The 12,322-nt window shown below is 47.0% G+C and overlaps 1 protein-coding gene across 1 annotated transcript in view; it reads left to right on the top strand.

The window, feature by feature from the left end:
• The window catches only part of COL6A3 (collagen type VI alpha 3 chain), a 722,910-nt gene that overhangs the window by 664,240 nt on the left and 46,348 nt on the right, over nucleotides 1-12,322 (top strand). The window contains 1 exon segment of the mRNA XM_030209050.1: nucleotides 3,014-3,057. Within this exon segment, the coding sequence (XP_030064910.1) occupies nucleotides 3,014-3,057 (44 nt within the window).

Here is a 12,322-nt window from a genome sequence, read left to right as displayed (position 1 = left end):
CATACAAGATGGGTAAAGTTATGTGCATGAAGGCTGCATATGAAAAATAATTACTTATAGTTCAAGCACTTATATATATGGCTATTTCTGCATATAAAATACTGTTTTATAATGATATACACAGAGCAAAAATTTTCAGTTCATAACTGACTTGTCTAGGCTTATTCCTTGATGTTCAAACATTTTTTCAATTCACTTCATACATTCATTTTAATAAAATCTTTTAACCCATCAGAATTTTTTAAACACATGCTAGTTGACTTAGGAAAGAAATTATCAATGTGGGTTACCATTAAGATGTTTTATTGTACTGTTAATAGTAAAATAACACATCTTAATAGTAGCCCATGCTGATAACTTCCCCCTTAATTCTTACCATTTTAAATTGATTTGGTGCACACAAATGTGCTCTTTTACTAAAGGGTGTAAAAGGATTACCGCAAAACACATTAAAGTTTTATCTGGTAATTTCTTTGTTGTCATGCCCTAAGTGTGTGGTAACGATTTTTAAAACTATTTTTGGAAGTGGTATGTCATGAATGGAGAGTGAATATGTTCACAAAAATAGAAATTTAAAAAAAAACTTTATTTGAATGAAGATAAATAGGTTTATGCTGCATGATCAATGAGGAGGTGGGTGCTGTAAATCTTACAGGTAAAATTATATACCGACAAGTTGCCTGCTAAGATTGGCAGTTTTATCATTAGATCACTGTGGTGTGGATGTGTGTGTCATTGGAATATCCACGATGAAAAAATTTGTTTTGCAAGTTTTTGAAATAAAGTTGATGAATGGAGAGTGGCCATTCCTGTGCAAGTTATGATCAGTGCACGCTAACCGGATAATAGTGTTAAAGTGGAGAACCTAACACCTCCTAAAATGTGCGGTGTAAAATCTTGGCTTAGTGCTTGGGAAAATTCCATGTTAAAATGTGCGGTGTAAAATCTTGGCTTAGTGCTTGGGAAAATTCCATGTTAAAATGTGCTAAGCCAAGATTTCAGCACACTTTAGTAAGTGTCAAAATTTTTAATGCACATGAGCAAACTGAATGCATGCTAACAAAACTACCCCTCTGTTTTATCTGTGGAAATGCCTTTTAAGATTAACACACCCCACTCTTGTAGCTAGACTTAGGTGGGTTCTAGAGGGTCAATGGTTTGTTGACTGTCATTGTTCGAATATACCCAAAAAAAATCTTCCTAACATCCAATATATATCTTTTCTCCCCAAACTTATCCCTGTTATCTTTGAAATTTCACACCCTTTTTATAATTTATAAGAGCAACATTACTGCATTTTATTACAGTAGATGGGACAGAGAATGAAAGGTCATGAGAAAGCTAGGTTGCAGAGCAGATGATTTTGAAAGAATCTTGCAAGAGAAATAAGAGGAAACAAGCAACAGCTGTTCATTATCAATGAATTGCAGGTCTATTGTCAGAATTTGATGCTACAAAGAATTATTAAACTGGTATCCAGTGGTGTGCTGGTAAATTTTTAACAACAGGCTCTCTCCCCGGTCCACCTCGGCGCCCCCCGTCCACCACTGCGCCCCCCATCCACCTCTGCGCCCCCCCCCCTCCCAAAATTGCAGAGCTGGCTATAGCCGGGGGGGGGGGGGGGCAATGCATTACTCTCTCTAGGAAAAAAAAATTAAATGATCCCAGGTTCCAATCTAATTCATGTTTAATATGGGATAAAATGCCATAAATAAGTAAATAAATATAAACTTTTAACATTCAGCGCCTGATTCTCAAAGTGGACATATTGAAAACACTATAATGAAAATAAAATTATTTTTTTCTACCTTTGTTGTCTGGTGACTTTGTTTCTCTGATCATGCTGGCCCAGTATCTGATTCTGCTGCTCTCTATCTGTTCCCTTGACTCCGTTTCCAGGGCTTCCTTTCCATTTATTTCTTTTCTTTCCTCCTTTCTTCTTCATTTCTGGTCCTCCGCAGACTTGACTGTACAGTGGATCCAGCTTCTGCCTATTTTCTCCATCCATGTGCAGTTTCTTTCCTCACTTCCTTTCCCTCATCTAATCTCCTTCCTCTATCTTCCCTCCATGTCCAGCATTTCTTCTCTCTCCCTTCCCTTCCCTCCATCCATGTCCTGAAACTCTCCTCCCTCCCCTCTCCTCCTCTATCCATCCATACTCAGCAATTCTCTTCTGTCCCCTGCCCCCCTACCCATCCATGCCCAGCAATTGTCTTCTCTCCTCTGCCCCCTCTATCCATCCATGTCCAGCAATTATTTTCTCTCCCCTGCCCCCCTCTACCCATCCATGCCCAGCGATTCTCCTCCCTCCCCTGCCCTTCCCTCCTGCTCTCATCCATATCCAGCGATTCTCCTCCCTCCCCTGCCCTCCCCTCCTGTTCCCATCTCATGTCCAGCGATTCTCCTCCCTCCCCTGCCCTCCCCTCCCTCTCCCAAACATGCCCAGCGATTGCCCTTCGCCCCCACCGTCCCCTCCCGCTCCCATCCATCTTTTTTAAATACCTTCTCGCCGTTGAAGCGCCACGTTAAAGCCCTGCTGCCCAAGCTTTTCCTCCCTGTTTGCTGCAGTTCGCATGAACTTCGTGCCCTTAGTCCCACCTTCTGACGTATGACGGGAGCGGGAGGGGACGGTGGGGGCAAAGGGCAATCGCTGGGCATGTTTGGGAGCGGGAAGGGAGGTAAGCATGGCTCGCAAGAGCTGTCAAAATTTAACAAGCAGCTCTTGCGAGCCAGAGCGAGCCGGCTCCAGCACACCACTGCTGGTATCAGTTCCTAGTGTTTTGGTTGCAAGGAAACCTCCAGGGCTTCATTCATGGTTTAGCACACAGTGACCTGAATCCCTCTATAAATTGTTATCTTTGTAATTGATGATTTCCTATCAATTGCTCTGTGTGATGAACTAATATAATTCCATCCTGCCTTGCATGTTGCAAGTATCAAATTTTACATGATTTACAAGTGAAATTGTGAGAATTTATGGAAGACACAATGATTAACTTTTATGTTTCAACAGGCTGACTGTAGAGTCTATACCTCCAAGCACAGAGAAATCAGCTGGTATGTATTCACTTACCTTTCAGGTAGCAGTGGACACTGCGATGTGTGTTACAGAAATGGAGTTCCAGGGTTTATATTGAGATTCTCAGAGCTACCAAGTTACCCAGTTTCAACAGGGAGATTTTAGGCTATTTCTGGCTTTCTGTCAACCCTATACTGATGCATTATGGGACCTGAAGCATGGATTTCAATGGGTAGAATCAGGGACAGCTTTGGGGTATAAGTTCAAAACCAAGATTAGCCATGTCTCCCTCCTCCTCCTAGAAACAAGTCACTTGGTATGTCTGGATTCTGGTCTATCTTGTATAGAATCCATTTTTCACTCCTTAATGGAAGAATTTGTGAAATGCTGTCATTTACATTGGGTAGTTTTTGTGGGTGACTGAAACTAGCTGACAGGATTCTGTATGCATAGAAATCCCTTGGGACTTATATGTGGCAATTCTATAAATTAGTGCTAAGCACCAATTCTATAACAGCATCTTGGCACCAAGATTCAGTTATAGAATACTAGGGTAAGATGGCATTGGTATGCCTAAAGTTAGGTGCTTACAGTTACACTAAGTCAATGGCAGTTGTAACTAGTGGTGCCTAATTGTATTCTATATGTTACATATGTATCTCACATGCCCATAAACCCCCCCCCCCCCCATTTACTAATAATACAAACAGATTCAGTAGTCAAATTTCTTGACGAACCCTAGGGTTCTGTGGAACCTAGTTTGGGTATCACTGACATAAGCACACAAATGATGCCCGTCTTTAGCTCCCAATTTATAGAATTGCTCTTAGTGTGTATTTTATAGCTTATTTAAAAGGTGGGGGATAATTATGCCTCCCTGTTGCCATCCCAAATATTTCTGTCTAGAGATGCCACTGTAGCTGGCTAATGCACTGTTAATGCAGGACCACTTGTCACTTCCTAATAAGCGGCAGGAAGTGGTACTACGTTAACTCTCAGCCAGTGGCGTTTCTAGGGGGGGGGCGGTGGGTGTGGTCCGCCCCGGGTGCACTTCCTGTTCCGGGGCAGAGAAGAAGCATGGAACAACGGCGGTCAGGTGCACGCGGCACCCCCCCCCCCCCCCGGCAGCGTGCACCCGGCGGGGGGGGGGGTTCCTTCGCGGGGGTGTCCTTTCGCCAGGGGGGGGCGCTGCACCCGGGGGGCGGGGCGCATCGGCAATCCGCCCCGGGTGCCAGCCCCCCTAGCAACGCCACTGCTCTCAGCAGGTACTTACGCCGAGAACATTAACACAGCCTGTGATAAAAAATAGTGGGAATGCCCCCAAAAAGTACCACATAAAATTTGCAACTAGTATGCACTAACTGCAAATTTTACCACAATTTACAGTAGTAAAAATGCCCCCTAGGTCTCATTGCATAAAATGGGTTTTGTGCTGAAATTGCACAAGGTAGTTGTAAAATAACACATCTTAACAGTAGCTCATTTTAATAACTATGCCCCTAAATGAGTTGAAAGTATTCCTTCAAGCTATTGTGGGGAATATTTTTATAAAGCTTTTTCTGAATATTTTACACATGGAAAAAAAGACTCATAAAGATGTTGTGGCCAAATACTTATGTGAGTATGCTTGCCAACAAGACTGCATGTACTTATGTGCGTATCATGCAAAGGTATTCTGGAGTACAGTAAAATTCTCATATAATTTTTGTTCTCCAAGAACAAGCAGGCTGCTTGTTCTCACATGTGGGTCGGCCCCCAGGATGGAAAGATTTTCCAGTAAAATCTAAAACTTTTGCCTCAGTTTTTTCTTTTCCGCGGTAGAGAGTGGCTGTGTGTCAATCTCTCTCCCTTAGGTCCTCAGGAAAAACTTAGGCGCCTTTCGTTAGTGTTTATCGCTGTCTTTTTGTTTTAGGTCGCCTTTTTCTTGTTTTCTTTTTCCAGTTTTCAAAAAAAAAAAAACGAAAACCTTTTTTTCTTAGTTTTTGCCCTGGTAAGTTTCCTTTTGTTTTCCGTTGCGGCCTCCTTTGGCCGCCCGTCCGCGGTTCTCTTTTTTTTGTGCCCTTTGTTGGCACGATCGAGCCGTTTGATTTAACCGCTGCGATTTTTCCACTGATGTCATCAAAGCCTTCCAGCAGCTTCAAGAAGTGTGCTCGGTGCCAGCGGTCTATCTCGGGCACTGATCCACACTCCTGGTGCATCCAGTGCCTTGGGCCCGACCATCGCCCAGACGTGTGTAAGTTGTGTCTGAGTTTGAAAAAACGGACACAGGCATCGAGAAGAGCTTTTCTGGACCGTCTTTTCGGAGCTCCAACTGATTCCTCGGCGTCGACATCGGTACCGAGGTCAGCGGCATCGATATCGGCACCGGGGATGGCATCGATATCAGGAGCGCAGGTAATGGCTGTCCGAACGCCACCTTTAGCTGGGAGTAGTGAGCCGTCGAGTGGGTCTCCACCTGTCTCGAAGGCTCCTGCTGGCCAGGCCCACCGGGACCGACTGATGTCGGACCCGACCCTGAGGAGGCGTGTGGATTCCATGTCCTCCTTGTCGGTACCGAGGAGTGCCAGTGACGTGCTTCGAGTGAAGGCGAAGAAGCATCGGCACCGGTCTCCTTTGAGACATGGTACCGGGAGCTCTGGGGTGTCGAAGGATTCGGCACCCGGAAAGCATCGATGTCGGGAGGAGCGCTCACCCTCCATACAAGAGGTGTTGGTGCGTCGATCTTCGGACAGCCTGGTACCACCTCCCAGGCCTTCACAGATTCTGACTTTGACTCCGGTACCGACCCCACAGCCTTCCTTGTCAGCGACTCTGGAGGAGAGCATTCGAGCCATTCTTCCAGGCCTTCTGGAAGGGCTGCTGCATCACTCTGTTCCGGTACCGGGGGTGCTTGCGCCCAGGCAGGACCCTGCAGCTCCCCAGCAAAAGCAAGGGATGGGCTTTTGATTGGCTCCAGCTGAGCATAGCCACCATAAACGTACCTGTGCCGGACGGTCTTCCTTCTGATCCTACTCCTTCACCTGAGAGGAAGCTTTCTCCACCGGAGAGTCTTTCGTTCTCCTCCTTTGTCCGGGAAATGTCTGTGGGCATTCCCTTCCCTGTGGTAAATGAGGATGAGCCTCGAGGTCCTTGACTATCCTTCGCCACCTAAGGAGTCATCCACTGCCCCTCTGCATAATGTCCTTAAGGAGACATTGCTGAGGAATTGGATGAAACCATTATCTAACCTCACCATCCCCAAGAGAGCGGAGTCCCAGTATCGGATCCATGGAGAATCTGAGTTGATGAGGTCCCAGTTACCTCATGACTCTGTGGTTGTGGATTCTGCTCTCAAGAGAGCCAGAAGTACTAGAGAGGACTTTGGACTCTTTTGGGAGGAAGGCCTACCAGTCCTCTTTGCTCGTGTCCAAAATTCAGTCCTACCAGCTCTACATGAGCATTCACATGCGGAACAATGTTATGCAACTGGTGGACTTGGTGGATAAGCTCCCTCCGGAGCACGCCAGGCCTTTTCAGGAGGTGGTCAGGCAGCTGAAGGCGTGTCGTAAATTCCTGTCCAGGGGTGCTTATGACACTTTCGATGTTGCATCCACGTCCGCTGCTCAAGGTATAGTGATGTGCAGACTCTCATGGCTGCGTGCCTCTAACCTGGACAATTGGACCCAGCAGTGGCTTGCAGATGTTCCTTGACGGGGGGATAATATTTTTGGCGAGAAGGTCGAGCAGGTGGTAGAGCAGCTCCAAGAGCGGGAAACCGCTCTCAACAAACTCTCCCACTGGGCGCCTTCAGCATCTACCTCAACAGGTAGACGATTTTTCTGGGGAAGGTGGACTGCTCCCTATGCTTACAATAAGCGTAGGTACAATCCACCTTCTCAATAGCCTTCTCAGGCTCAGCCCCAGCGCGCTCGTTCGCGTCAACAGCGTGCGCCCAGGCAGGACCCTGCAGCTCCCCAGCAAAAGCAAGGGACGGGCTTTTGATTGGCTCCAGCTGAGCATAGCCACCATAAACATACTTGTGCCGGACGGTCTGCCAGTCGGAGGTAAGTTAAAATTTTTTCACCAAAAGTGACCTCTCATAACCTCCAATCGGTGGGTTCTTCAAATAGTCCGGTTAGGGTACTCCCTCAATTTGGTCTCCACTCCTCCAAGTTGCCCACCGGGAGCTCAGTCCTTCAGCTTCCAGCACAGGCAGGTACTTGCAGAGGAACTCTCCGCCCTTCTCAGCCAATGCAGTCAAGCCCATTCCACCAGGGCAAGAAGGGCTGGGATTCTATTTCAGGTACTTCCTTGTGCAAAAGAAAACAGGGGGGACGCGTCCCATCCTAGACCTAAGGGCCCTGAACAAATATCTGGTCCAAGAAAAGTTCAGGATGGTTTCCCTGGGCACCCTTCTTCCCATGATTCAAAAAAACAATTGGCTATGCTCTCTGGACTTAAAGGATGCTTACACACATCCCGATACTTCCAGCTCACAGGAATTATCTTCGATTTCGTCTGGGAACACAGCATTTTCAGTATTGTGTGCTACCCTATGGTCTCTCGTCTGCGCCCAGGGTCTTTACAAAGTGCGTGGCAGTTGTTGCAGCATCCCTGTGCAGACTGGGAGTGCCTGTGTTCATAGACGGTCGGTAGCCCAACTGTTTGGGGAGGCTAAAGGGGGCGGAGCTTACCTCCATACGCTCCGTGGCAGCGACGTCAATGAAGGAAAAGACTACAGGCTCGCCGCCAGCTTCTCCCTTCTCTCTGCACACAATGTCCCGCTCTCGCGGAAACAGGAAATGCATCACCGCAGAAGGCGGGACACTGTGTGCAGAGAGAAGGGAGAAGCTGGCGGCGAGCCTGTAGTCTTTTTCCTCATTGACGTCGCTGCCACGGAAATAAAAGATCAAAATGCGCGGGGCGGGAGGGTGAGCTATATCACAAGCGGAAGTCCACGATTGGGCTGGGGAGGCTTAGCCTCCCCAAGCCTCTTATACGGGGCGCCTATGCCTGTGTTCCCTTATCTTGATGATTGGCTGGTGAAGAACACCTCGGAGGCAGGAGCTCTACAGTCCATGCAGATGACTCTCAAACTCCTGGAGCTACTCAGGTTTGTTATAAATTACCCAAAGTACCATCTCCTTCCAGTTCAACAACTAGAATTCATAGGAGCTCTGCTGGACTCTCAGGCAGCTCGGGCCTACCTTCCCAAGGTGAGGGCAGACAATCTTCTGTCCCTGGTTTTCTGGGCCAGAGCGTCTCAGCAGATCACAGCTCGGCAGATATTGAGACTTCTGAGCCACATGGCCTCCACTGTTCATGTGACGCCCATGGCACACCTTCACATGAGATCTGCTCAATGGACCTTAACTTCCCAGTGGTATCAAGCCGCGGGGAATCTAGAGGATGTGATCCAACTGTCCACCGAATTTCACAATTCCCTTCAGTGGTGGACAATTCGATCCAATTTGACCTTGGGACGTCCCTTCCAAATTCTTCAGCCTCAAAAAGTGCTGACCACGGAGGCATCTCTCCTGGGGTGGGGAGCGCATGTAGATGGGCCCCACACTCAGGGAGCTTGGTCCCTCCAGGAATCCGGTCTTCAGATCAATCTTCTGGAGTTGCGAGCTGTCTGGAACACCCTAAAGGCTTTCAGAGATCGGCTGTCCAATCAAATTATTCTAATTCAGACAGACAACCTGGTTGCCATGTACTACATCAACAAACAGGGGGACACCGGATCTCGCCCTCTGTGTCGGGAAGCCGTCCAGATGTGGCTTTGGGCTCGCCGTCATGGCATGATTCTCCAGGCCACGTATCTGGCAGGCGGTAAACAACAGTCTGGCCACAGATTGAGCAGGATAATGCAACCTCACGAGTGGTCGCTCAACTCGGGCGTAGTTCACAAGATCTTCCGAGCGTGGGGCACCCCCTCGGTGGATCTTTTTGCCACTCAGATCAATCACAAGGTCCCTCAGTTCTGTCCAGGCTTCAGGCCCACGACAGGCTAGCGTCAGATGCCTTTCTTCTTCATTGGGGAAAGGGCCTTCTGTATGCATATCCTCCCATACCTCTGGTGGGGAAGACTTTGCTGAAACTCAAGCAAGATCGCGGAACCATGATTATGATTGCGCCCTTTTGGCCGCGTCAGATTTGATTCCCTCTACTTCTGGAGTTGTCCTCCGAAGAACCGTGAAGATTGGACTGTTTTCCAACCCTCAGAACGAAGGGGCGCTTCTGCATCCCAACCTCCAGTCTCTGGCTCTCACGGCCTGGATGTTGAGAGCATAGACTTCACCTCCTTGGGTCTTTCTGAGGGTGTCTCCCGAGTCTTGCTTGCTTCCAGAAAAGATTCCACAAAGAGGTGTTATTCTTTTAAATGGAGGAGGTTTGCCGTCTGGTGTGACAGCAAGGCCCTAGATCCTCGTTCTTGTCCTACACAGACCCTGCTTGAATACCTTCCACACTTGTCAGAGTCTGGTCTGAAGACCAATTCCGTAAGAGTCCATTTTAGTGTAATTAGTGCTTTCCATTATCGTGTAGAGGGTAAGCTTATCTCTGGACAGCCTTTAGTTCTTCGCTTCATGAGAGGTTTGCTTTTGTCAAAGTCCCCTGTCAAACCTCCACCAGTGTCATAGGATCTCAACGTTGTCCTCACCCAGCTGATGAAAGCTCCTTTTGAGCCACTAGATTCCTGCCATCTGAAGTTCTTGACTTGGAAGGTCACTTTCTTGGTGGCTGTTACTTCAGCTCATAGTGAGCTTCAAGCCTTGGTAGCCCATGCTCCTTATACTAAATTTCATCATAACAGAGTAGTCTTCCGTACGCACCCTAAGTTCTTGCCGAAGGTGGTGTCAGAGTTCCATCTGAACCAGTCAATTGTCTTGCCAGCATTCTTTCCCCGTCCTCATACCCACCCTATTGAACGTCAGTTGCATACATTGGACTGCAAGAGAGCATTTGGCCTTCTATGTGAGCGGACAAGCCCCTTCAGACAGTCCACCCAAATGTTTGTTTCTTTTGATCCCAACAGAAGGGGAGTTGCTGTCGGGAAATGCACCATTTCCAATTGGCTAGCAGATTGCATTTCCTTCACTTAAGCCCAGGCTGGGCTGACTCTTGAGGGTCATGTCATGGCTCATAGTGTTAGAGCCATGGCAGCGTCAGTGGCCCACTTGAAGTCAGCCACTATTGAGGAGATTTGCAAGGCTGTGACGTGGTCATCAGTCCACACATTCACATCTCATTACTGCCTTCAGCAGGATTCCCGATGTGGCAGTCAGTTTGGGCAGTCGGTGCTGCAGAATCTGTTCGGGGTCTAGAATCCAACTCCACTCCCCTAGGCCCATTTTTATTCTGTTCCAGGTTGCACTCTCAGTTAGTTGTTTCTTCGTAGGTCAATCTCAGTTATGTCCTCGCCGTTGCAAGGCCCAATTGACCTTTTTTGTTGTTTTGAGTAAGCCTGGGGGCTAGGGATACGCCACATGTGAGAACAAGCAGCTTGCTTGTCCTCGGAGAAAGCGAAGATACTTACCTGTAGCAGGTATTCTCCGAGGACAGCAGGCTGATTGTTCTCACCAACCCGCCCACCTCCCCTTTGGAGTTGTTGTTTTATTCTTTATTTGCTTTTGATATAACTGAGGCAGGAACGGACGCGCATGGGCGGAAAGATGGCTGCGCATGCGCGGTGCGTCTGTCCTGCGTCCTGCTGGCTGTCACAAAAGTTTTAGATTTTACTGGAAAATCTTTCTGTCCTGGGGGCCGCCGTGGACGCCGACCCACATGTGAGAACAATCAGCCTGCTGTCCTCGGAGAATACCTGCTACAGGTAAGTATCTTTGCTTACCCAACCAAACCGTGCCCAACGTGTGCCCCTTTGAACCTAGGCATTCTGTGCCATCTCCATGTGCAAATAGCAGCATTCTAAAATTATCATTTATACATTTATGCAATTTCTGTAGATGCTGCTATTGACGTATATTGATGCCGCACATCAATTTTAAAAAGTCTAATCATCTAACTCTAAAAATTAGTGAGATGGATTTGTCACTTTGAAAAACAACACAGTGTGAATCCCGTTTGCACACTTACAACCACTGCATGTATGCTCATGTATTGAAATCTGGGCAAACTCATTCCAACTGAAACTGAACACCAAAAAAACGCATTGCCTCATCCTCTCCCCTCCATATAATAAATACAAACCCACAACCATTAATACTCCAGGACATACCCTCCCTACCTCGGACAGTTTGAAAATACTCGGTGTTACACTTGATCGTAACCTTACCCTCGAGAGCCAAGTAAACTCTGTAACAAAGAAAATGTTCTATTCAATGTGGAAGCTCAAATGATTAAAACCTTTCTTCCCAAGAGCAACTTTTCAATATCTAATACAATCAATGGTCCTAAACCATGCAGATTATTGCAACGGAATCTACGCGGGCTGCAAAGAACAACTCATTAAAAAAACTCCAGACCGCCCAAAATACAGCAGCCAGGCTGATATTTAGCAAAACACGCTTCAAAAGTGCCAAACCCCTCCAAGAAAAGTTGCATTGGCTCCCAATCCAAGAAAGTATCATCTTCAAAATCTGCACCTTAGTCCACAAAATCATGTACGGCGTAGTCCCAGGGTGCATGACAGACCTTATAGTCTTACCAATAAGAAACAAAGTCAGATCGTCAAGATCCTACCTAAACCTACAATACCCAAATTGCAAAAGGACTGAAATACAAAACAACTTACGCAGCCGGCTTCTCCTACATAAGCGCACAATGAGCTCCCAAAAGCTGTGAAAACAATCCACGACCACTTGAACTTCAGGAAATCACTAAAAACCAACCTCTTCAAAAAGGCCTACCCCAACGACCCCACGAAACCCTCCTCACCTACCAACACAGCATGACTATGATCGAACAGGACATCACGCAATCTTCATCCATTCCGACCCTCCACTTATACCTTATACAATCACTATACAACTTTTGTATTTGTTGTCCACCGACTGGGCAAATGCCTTTGACAGTACTATGTAAGCCACATTGAGCCTGCAAATAGGTGGGAAAATGTGGGGTACAAATGCAACAAACAAATAAATAAAATGAGAGGAAAAGACCTCGTACTACTGTGGCTCTACTCATAAGTAAATAAGTACATAAGTATTGCCATACTGGGAAAGACCAAAGGTCCATCAAGCCCAGCATCCTGTTTCCAACAGTGGTCAATAAAGGTGACAAATACCTGGCAAGATCCCAAAAAAGTACAAAACATTTTATACAGCTTATCCTAGAAATAGTGGATTTTCCCCAAGTCCATTT

This window comes from Microcaecilia unicolor, chromosome 7 (genome assembly GCF_901765095.1).
Source record: "Microcaecilia unicolor chromosome 7, aMicUni1.1, whole genome shotgun sequence".
NCBI lineage: Eukaryota > Metazoa > Chordata > Amphibia > Gymnophiona > Siphonopidae > Microcaecilia > Microcaecilia unicolor.
Note: the sequence above shows the minus strand (reverse complement) of the source record. Positions and strands in the feature narration are given on the sequence as shown.